General features: G+C 46.0%; 1 protein-coding gene across 3 annotated transcripts in view; it reads left to right on the top strand.

Moving 5' to 3' along the window:
• The first annotated feature begins 605 nt into the window (after nucleotides 1–605).
• TBC1D1 (TBC1 domain family member 1) overlaps nucleotides 606–9,204 on the top strand; it is a 322,295-nt gene continuing 313,696 nt past the window's right edge. For all 3 annotated transcript variants that reach the window (XM_033947569.1, XM_033947560.1, XM_033947546.1), the window contains exon 1: nucleotides 606–755. In XM_033947569.1, coding sequence (XP_033803460.1) covers nucleotides 690–755 — 66 coding nt within the window. In that variant the 5' untranslated portion in view covers nucleotides 606–689. The remainder of the gene's footprint in view (nucleotides 756–9,204) is intronic.

Raw genomic sequence — 9,204 nt, 5'->3', positions numbered from 1 at the left:
CGTTGGACGCAACATAATGACATCACACGCACACGATCGTACGTGTGACATCACTGCATTGTGTCTGCGCATGTGCAGATGCCTCATACTGACGCAATTTTTTCGGGAAGCTTTTCAAAACCTGGACAAAGTGCCAGGTTTTGAAAAGCCTTCCGGACATATCCAGGGAAATCCGGACGTCTGGTAACCCTAGTGCAGGGAAGCATTAAGGTATATGGCCAGATGGAATTCATCTGCTGCAGCTCTGGAGAAAACTTCCCTCTACCCCTCCACAGAGTCTTAAAAATTCCAAAACACCATCTTCTCTCCTATATTCCCTCTCTAAAAAAAATATATATATAATAATTGTGGATGAGGGAAAAACTTCTTAGTCAGTGCCATGTTCTATAAGACTTAACTTTCACTTGCTTCACAGTATGGAGAGATGACCTTGCTTTACAAAGGACCTTTTTCTGCTCAGTAGCAACGAGTAATAAAAATGTCGTTAAATCCCGCCCTCAGGAAGAAAACTTGACTGACTGAATTGTGGCCCAATGAAACCTGGCCGTGACGAAGTGGGTCTGAAACTGCTCTCTGTTTGGCTGGAGCCGCGGAGCCAGCTTTTGATTGTAGGGGGAGGGGCCCACGAGAGGCTTTCGCTCCGGCGTTTGCAGCATGTGGTTCCGATCGGGAGCCCTGCAGTGAGGAATATGAGGGCTAGATTGCAGAAGCTGAGATTTCTCCAGCTAGATACCGGCCAAGGAAAGGAGAGTAAGGTATTTGTGCTCTGCTGCGTTTAAGACTTGTGGATTCAGACATGCGCTGAGCTTGTTCCCTGAATTCTGTGCTAATTTGCAAGTCGGGGCGTGCTGCACTGCCGAAGAGCAAATCGTTGGGGCTGGTACTTTTGAGAAACCCCCAGTGTGGAATGTTAAGCTCATTCATTGCCCCTTTTTGTTGAATGATCTTACCAGATACTGCCTGTAGTACAGAAAGCAGAAATGTAGTAGTGATCGTTCAGCTTTCTGTTTTTAAAAGTTTTGGTGCAGCAATGTGTTTGATAAGGTGTGGCTCCCGAGACTATTAAAATCTATTAATTACTGTATTGCAGTTTGTATTTTAGTATTTGCCAAGTTCCCAAGTTTATTAAAACTTTCTATCCCACACCAAGGGTCATAGCCTTCTGGGCGGCTTGCAGTCTAAAAGTATGCCAGATGTGTTAAATTCATTTTATTGAAGGTAAACAAAAGAAACCACATCCTATACCTGGGACATTGAGTTCGAAACACTGTTCATTTTGTTCAATGTTCAGAGTTTGTTTAGATTTCATTAATTTGGCATTCCAAGTCCTTCCCGTACATACAAGAACTGTAGGTATTTTCCTATGACAGGAATCTAAATTTTGTACTTGAGACAGTGGAACGATGGTAGCATAATACAGGGCAACAGATCTTTCAATCTGATTCCCCTCTCCCGATTTTGATAATTAAACTCAATATTCATGATGACCAAACAAACAACATATAAAAATGCTTGTTATGTGCTGATTGTTCTTTTGTCTTTGTATGGCTTTCAGGACTTGTTTGCTTAGAGGGGTAAGTTGTCTAGTCGCCCAAAGTCTGACATGGAAAAAGTCCATGTTTGAAAAATATGTCCAATTTTTTTTTTCTCCGAAAATCATCTAACTGTACGTCCAGCCGTCTGATCATCCAGACCGCTAAGTTGCCTATATCCCATTTTCGTCCAAAAATTCGTCCAAGTCAAAAACGCGTACAAAAAAGACCTTTTGGATGTGGGCGGGATCAGCAAAGTGATGGACTGGACACCCAAACATTGCACCAGAGTAGTGGGGTACCTTACAGGGCACTGCTGTGAACTTCACAAAAAGGGTGCCACATACACATCTCACCACAACAATCTTATAGGTCATGGTGAGCCCCCACAAACACTCCCCAGAACCTACTAGACCCACCTGCTTACTACCCCAATAGCCCTTATGGCTGCAGGTGCCACTTATATGGCAGTACATAAGGGTTTTGGGGGGTGCGCATGTTTCACCATGCATGCAGTGGTTAGAGTGGCTTATGGGCCTGGGTCCTCCGCTGCATGGTTCACTAGCCTACCCCTCAGACCAGTGGCGTACCTAGCATATGTGACACCCGGGGCCCATCATTTTTTGACACCCTCCCATCTGTACGAAAAACATTATTTTTAGTAACAAGCCACATATTACACATGAGTACCTAGGAAAAGGCAGCATCTTACATACTGCACTGAGCAGTACAACATCAATACACCCATTGTAAAACTAAACAAGCCAGACTAGTACAGATCAATCCTGCAGTCAATCCTAACAAGAAAACATGTCTTTCGAACACACAGAAAACACTTTCGCCTAGTGTGGAATATATCATCACAAATTAACCCCTCCCCCTTTTACAAAATTGTAGTGTGAATTTTAGCATCAGAGCTGCTACCACCACGGCTGGCGCTAAAAAACGCTCCACAGTTTTGTAAAAGGGGAGATAAAATAGAAATACATAGACAATGGTTAAATTGAACCAGTAAGAAGCTGGACTTTGCATACAGTGCACCACAGAAACAGTGACACATGTCTCCTAAAGCAATAAATAAATACAAATTTTTTCCTACCTTTGTCTTCTGTGGTTTCTGCTTTCCTCATCTCCTTGTAACTCTCTTCCTTCCATCCACTGTCTGCCGTCTCTCTTCCCCTATATGGCATCTTCTCTCCTATGCCCCTTCCAGAAACTGTATGCCTCCCCCTTCCATCTCTCCTTTCACCCCCATTGGTCTGGCATCTCTCTCCTCTCCTTCCCTCTCCCACACCTCTCTTCTGCAATCCCTTTCCCTTTTTTCCCTCATTTTCCTTTTCTGCATCTGTCTAGATTACGTTCTTACTACCCTCTCATCAATGTCCTTTTTTACTGTCTACCTAAAGCTTGCCACCTCTTTCCTTCACCCCCTCCAGTGTTTCCCTAACTCAATCCTTTTCTCCCCATCATGTGCCCTCCTTTTATTTATCCCCCTCCTTCCATCATGTACCCTCTTTCTCCAACCCTTCCATCTAGTACCTTCTCTCTGTCCACTTCCATCCAGCGTCTGCTCCCCTCTTTCTCTCCTCTCATTACCTTCCTGCAATTGCTCCCTTATCTCTCCCATCTGCACTTCCATCCAGCATAGGCTCCCCATTACCATCCAGTGTCTGCCCTTTCTCTCTCCATCCACCCCTCTTCAATCAGCATCTGCCCCCTTTCTCTCCCTCCAATATCCTTCCCCCTTATGTCTCTCCCCTTTCTCTGTACATCAATTCTATCAGCACCACCCTTCCATACTACCCTGCCCCCTTTCTTTCCCTCCACCACTCTTCCATTCCAGCAATCCTGCTCCTTTCTCTACCTTCATGCAGCAAGGTCCCACGATGATTGTAGCTGCCGGCTGCCAGTCCACCCCACTCCGACGTACTTGCTCTGGAGTAGACTCAGTAGCCGCATGCTGGAAGGTCCTGCGATGACTCGTTTGCTGACTCTGCTCAAGAAGAAGTAAGTTATGTCAGAGGGGGTGGACCCGGCAGACGCAGGGAGTTGTGGCAAAGTCCCGAAATGACTGCGTCTGCCGGGTCCACCCCCCTGACGTAACTTACTTCTTCCGGAGCAGAGCTGGCAGATGAGTCAGCGTGAGACCTTCCTGCACCTCAGCACGGCTGCCGACTTTGCTGCAGCGAAAGTAAGTCAAAGGTAACATGATCATTTATTTTTTTCATCAAAAGGTGACATCTATTAATTGACTGTGTATCCTTTCTTTCATTTCTTTCTTTCTGCACTCAGGCCCAACAATTGTCCCTTTCTATTCCCTCCTTCCTTCCTTCCCATGTCCTTAGTGCCCCCAGTGCCTCCATCCTGTGTCCATGATGCCCCCAGTGCCTCCGTCCTGTGTCCATGTTGCCCCCAGTGCCCCCATCCTGTGTCCTTAGTGCCCCCAGAGCCTCCTTCCAGTGTCCATGGTGCCCCCAGTGCCTCCATTTCGTGTCCATGGTGCCCCATCCTGTGTCCTTAGTACCCCCAGTGCCTCCGTCCCGTGGCCATGGTGCCCCCAGAGCCTCCATCCTGTGTCCTTAGTGCCCCCAGTGCCTCCGTCCTGTGTCCATAGTGCCCCTAGTGCCTCCTTATGTCCCCCCCCATTACCTACCAGATTTTGGCCAGCCTGCCTGTCTACCTATCTCCCTCCCTCGCTAAAGCCAGCCTGCCTGCCTTGCCTGCCTCCTGCCTGCCCTTCCTGCCGCAGAAAAAAATAAAAAGCGCCTCTCCCCTTCCTTTCCCCCAGCCCGTGTGCTACGATCCTACCTCCCTCCACTGACAAGAAGTCTTTCTGACGTCAATTCTGACGTCGGAGAGGACGTTCCGGGCCAGCCAATCACTGCCTGGTTGGCCCGGAACGTCCTCTCTGACATCAGAATTGACGTCGGACACTTCTTGTCAGCTGGGGAGGTAGGATCGTAGCGGCGCAGCCGGGGGAAAGGAAGGGCAGGAAGACCCGGACCTGGTCGGCTGTGCACCCCCCCAAGCCGTGCACCCGGGGTGGACCGCCCCCCTCTTAGTACGCCACTGCCTCAGACCACTTAAGCCACCTCTGTGCAGCTCTACTAGGCTTTCCTATGCCAGGCTGCCAGGTGCTGATGTTCTGGAGGCAGATATGTGATGTTTTTATTATGAATTTTATGGTGGGGGGGGCGTCAGTGATCACTGGGGGAGTGTGTAAGGGTCTATACTTTGGCCCTGCAGTGGTTATCTGGTCGCTTTGGATACCTTTTTGTGACTTAGACCTGGTTTTAGACGGCCTAAGTCACAATGTCCAAGTTCCATCTAGGCAGTGTTGTTAAACTTTCGGTTATACATGCATTATGACTAAATCTAGGACGGCCCATGTCCTGCCCAAATCCCGCCCTCACCACTAATCCTAAAACACCCTTTTAGCTTTGGGTGTACTGTAGCACTGTGAAGGCCTAAGTCGTTTTTAGATACATCTAAAACCTGGTTCGATTATCATCACTTAGATGACTTGTCTGATCGTCTAAGTGCCGATTTAGGCCGGTTTTTAGACGTGTTTCCGTTTCGATTATGAGCCCCTTTGCCTTTAGCTGTTGCCCTGGACGATTACCTAGTCTTGTCTAATGGTTGGGTTGGACTGGCCCTGAGGGTCAAACAAACCAATCTTAAGCCTCTCAAACCTTCTAGTTTCTGATGATGTACGGTAGACTCTCTGTTAATCGGAACTCAAGCAACCAGCAAAAAAAAAAAAAAAAAATCAAAGAAATGCTGTAATACTTTAAATAAAAATGATTAATATTGTCTTATTTTTGCGAAAACATTGTAGTACAATCATAGCAATGCCATTGTGGAAGAAAGATGCTCACTGTGCTGTCGGTTCCTTTTGTGCTATGACTCATCCAGCACATGGTCTTCCCTTCCTCCCAACCTTTGTGCAGCAGGACTCTTGAAGCTCCTATCCCTCCCTTCCTCCCATCCCCGTGTGCAGCATCTTTCTATCCCTCCCATTCCCCCTGCCACCCCCCAACCCCGACCCTTTCATCTCTCCCTCCCTTCTGAACCCCGACCACGAGACCGAATTACCTGGTAACAAAAAGCAGTGTCGGTATCACAGGCTGCATCGCGACCTTTTCATGCCTGTACTGCTCACGCTGCCGTTTGTTTCCAGGTATGTCGATCTCGCGGTCGGGGTTCAGATGAAAGGAAGGGGTGGGGGGGGGCATGTGGGGGTATACACTGTTGCTGGCGACTAGGGCTTATTTTGGGGGGTAGGGCTTATATTAAGACCTACCATGAAAAATCATGCTAGGGCTTATTTTCGGGGACACACGGTAATTACTAGGTAGACTCTTGTGGATGATCTAGGCCAAGGATCTCAAAGTCCCTCCTTGAAGGCCGCAATCCAGTCGGGTTTTCAGGATTTCCCTAATGAATATGCATTGAAAGCAGTGCATGCACATAGATCTCATGCATATTCATTGGGGAAATCCTGAAAACCCGACTGGATTGCGGCCCTCAAGGAAGGACTTTGAGACCCTGATCTAGGCCTATCTGTTGTGTAAAACATCGTTTCAGTGTCTGGTATATTGGGGTAAAGGCCCTTCAAGTACAATAATGCTGTTGATATGCAATCTGCCTTACAGCTAACAAAGGTGCTGAAAACGGCTCACCGCGTGGTTTTCTGTGCGGACGTACATTCTCCGATTCTGGTATAAAAATAAGGTCATTAATATTAATGCCATCCGATCGACGGCTTAACATCATATGCCGAATCGGATCAGTACTACTGACCAGAAAAAACCGACAGGTCTAGCTAGACCTGTGGGTAACTGTGTTACTGACAGGTCTCCTTGTTTTTTTTCACTTTTTTTTTTCCTATGGTCACAGATGATGTGTGTGTGTGTAACACACACACAATATCTGGCCCATTAAAAAAAAAAAAAAGTCAGTCAGGGCCTTAAGCCCCTCCCCGTGCATCCCAGGATTCACTGGAAAGGGGAGGCCCACCGTTTTGGAGTTGAGGGCCTGTGAGCAGGAGGTACTGGGCATCCTTCCTGCTGTCATCCTGATTTGAGGTAGGGGGCAAGAGGGAGTGGGCATTCCTTCTGCCAATTTTTGTTAAAGTTGAGGAGGGGAGGGGTCGCTTCAGGAGGAGATCCTGGTGGGGCTGTCAGTTTAGTGGGGGTGTTGCAGTAGCAGGAGGGAGCATGCATCCCTACTTCTGATTTTTATTGAAGTACAGAGGGTGGAGGGTTTGCGTTGGCAGGAGGGAGTAGACATCCTTCCTGCCTCTATTTTGGTACTGGGTGTTGTCAGGAGGGTGTCATCAGGGAGGGGGCAGCTCACACTTTTTAATGGGGCAGATATTGTGTGTTTGTGTAACACGCACAACATCTATGCCATTAAAAAAAAAAAAAAAAGCCCCATACAACTGAATGGCAGGAGGCTGCTTTGGGGCTTTCCCTGCCACTCAGCTGTTCAGGTTTCCCCAGACTGCCTCTGCACATGTGTCTGTCATTCTCACCACAGCGACCGATCGGATGGGATTACGGTAAACCTCTGCACAAATCATTTGCATGCAAACTTGTTGGAACATTGGTCGCTGTTTCAGAATTGGCCAAAAAAAATCGGCCCACAGCGACCTGCACGCTCTTGGCGACCATGTTTTGTACATGTAGCCCAAAGTGCTTTGCTACCCATTAACGGAGCATTCTGTTTATCTTGGAGAAGAAGCGAGAGACAGAAAAAAAGAATTGAACAAACTAAGGGGGGAGTGTGGTGCTGTAGTCAAAGCTACAGCCTCAGCATTCTGAGGTTGTGTGTTCAAACCCACGCTGTTCCTTGTGACCTTGGGCAAGTTACCTAATCCCCCAGGACAGACAGGGAAAAATGCTTGAGTAACTAAATAAATTCATGTAAACCATTCTGAGCTCCCTTAGGAGAACGGTATAAAAAATTGAATGAATAAATAACGATTTTACAGTAAGCTGTAAGGAAAATTAACTGCGTCTAAGGGGATGTCCAGTATCCCCCCTCCAAATTCATTTCTTGTTGGACTTTTTAGTCCAGTAAATACTGTTGTGTTAGGTGGTTTATGAGGCTGATTTATTTTGTGATGGTAGGGAGGGGGTTGGTGATTTGGGGAAGAATGCTACAAGGGGGCACTTGGGGGAGGGGGAGCTGATTATAATCAATAGGGTTGGTATATGGGGACTGATATTTAATGCTTGAATTGTCTGACAGTCTTTTTACTAAGCTGCACAGCTGAGTACTGTGCAGCAAATGCTCCAATGCCTGTTTAATTCATATGGGTGTTGGAACATTTGATGCACTGTCCCGCGCTGTCAGGCTTAATAAAAGGTGTAAAAAAGAAACAAAAAACAATGTGGAGAAATGATGTTCCCAGGTTGGACTTTTTTAGTATTAAAATAATATTAAAACTTGGCAAACCACACAAAAACCTCTAGGACACAGTCTGCTGAAAAGCTTTGGACCCTGGACCCAACACGGTCCGTGTTTCGACAGAATGTCTTCTTCAGGGGTCCCTATGAAGTCCAGTGGTAAAGATATGTGGATAAAAAAACTGATCCATAAAAGCTGTGTGCAGGACAGGGGCTCAAAAAGCTGAGTGAAGTAAAAAGTGTGTCTAATTTGTATTTAATTGGGGCTTTCATAACACTTGTTCTCAAGCCGAAGGTCTGGGGAAATATATTCTTACTGTCCAATGCTTTGGAGGGTGTATGTGTGTTTTTTTTTCTGATGAAGGTTATAAATGCTTAAAATAAAAGAAGGCAGCTTCTAACATTTCAAAGTTGAAGTATCACTGATACCTTCAGGTTTATTATAAATAACTGAAAATGTCTTGCATTTTTTAAATGTAATTATTAAGGCACAGCCCGGGTATATGAGGCAAGGAGCACACGCAAAAAGTAATCAGGTGATACCTTTTTAATTGGATTAACTGGAGTATGGTTAGATTAGCTTTCGAAGATAATTCTTCTTCAGATCAGAAGGCAGACATTTAGAGCTGTCCTATACGGTGGAGCAGTAGCCGTGCTTTTCCTGTTGGATGTAGAGAGTGTAATGAAAGAAATAGTTCAGCTTGGTGAGAGGCGTTCTCTTGAAACAAGTTAGGTAATGGTATTTTGAGAACACAGTATCTTTATTCAGCTTGTTGCTGGTCTCTTTATCGGCCCTGAGTGGAATAGCTGAGAACAGTGAACTCTGTGGGAGGAACAATTCCTTGAATGCTTTATAGTTCAGAGATTTTGTGTTTCCCAAATTGAAAATAACCAGTTTCATTTTAAAGCAAGATTTCAGTAAGAGGATGATATTTCATTTAATTTCAGTATTCTGCACAGGCTTAAGACAAGCAAAGAGTTATGTTTAAAAGGTTTTCCATCCAAACCAATAGCCTGATTATTAGGCCTCCTTTTACAAAACTGCGATAGCAGTTTCTAGCGCGGAGAGCCGCGCTGAATGGCCCATGATGCTCCTGACGCTCATTGAGTTCCTATGAGAGTTGGGAGCAGCCAGTTAAAAGTAATATATTTTAAGTTGTGATTTAAACAAAGAAGATGACTATTCTGACCTGATTTAAGCTGGTAAGTCATTCCAAAAATATGGGGTTAGGAAAGAAAAGGCTGACGTCTGTTGTAAC

This window comes from Geotrypetes seraphini, chromosome 1 (genome assembly GCF_902459505.1).
Source record: "Geotrypetes seraphini chromosome 1, aGeoSer1.1, whole genome shotgun sequence".
Lineage (NCBI taxonomy): Eukaryota > Metazoa > Chordata > Amphibia > Gymnophiona > Dermophiidae > Geotrypetes > Geotrypetes seraphini.
Note: the sequence above shows the minus strand (reverse complement) of the source record. Positions and strands in the feature narration are given on the sequence as shown.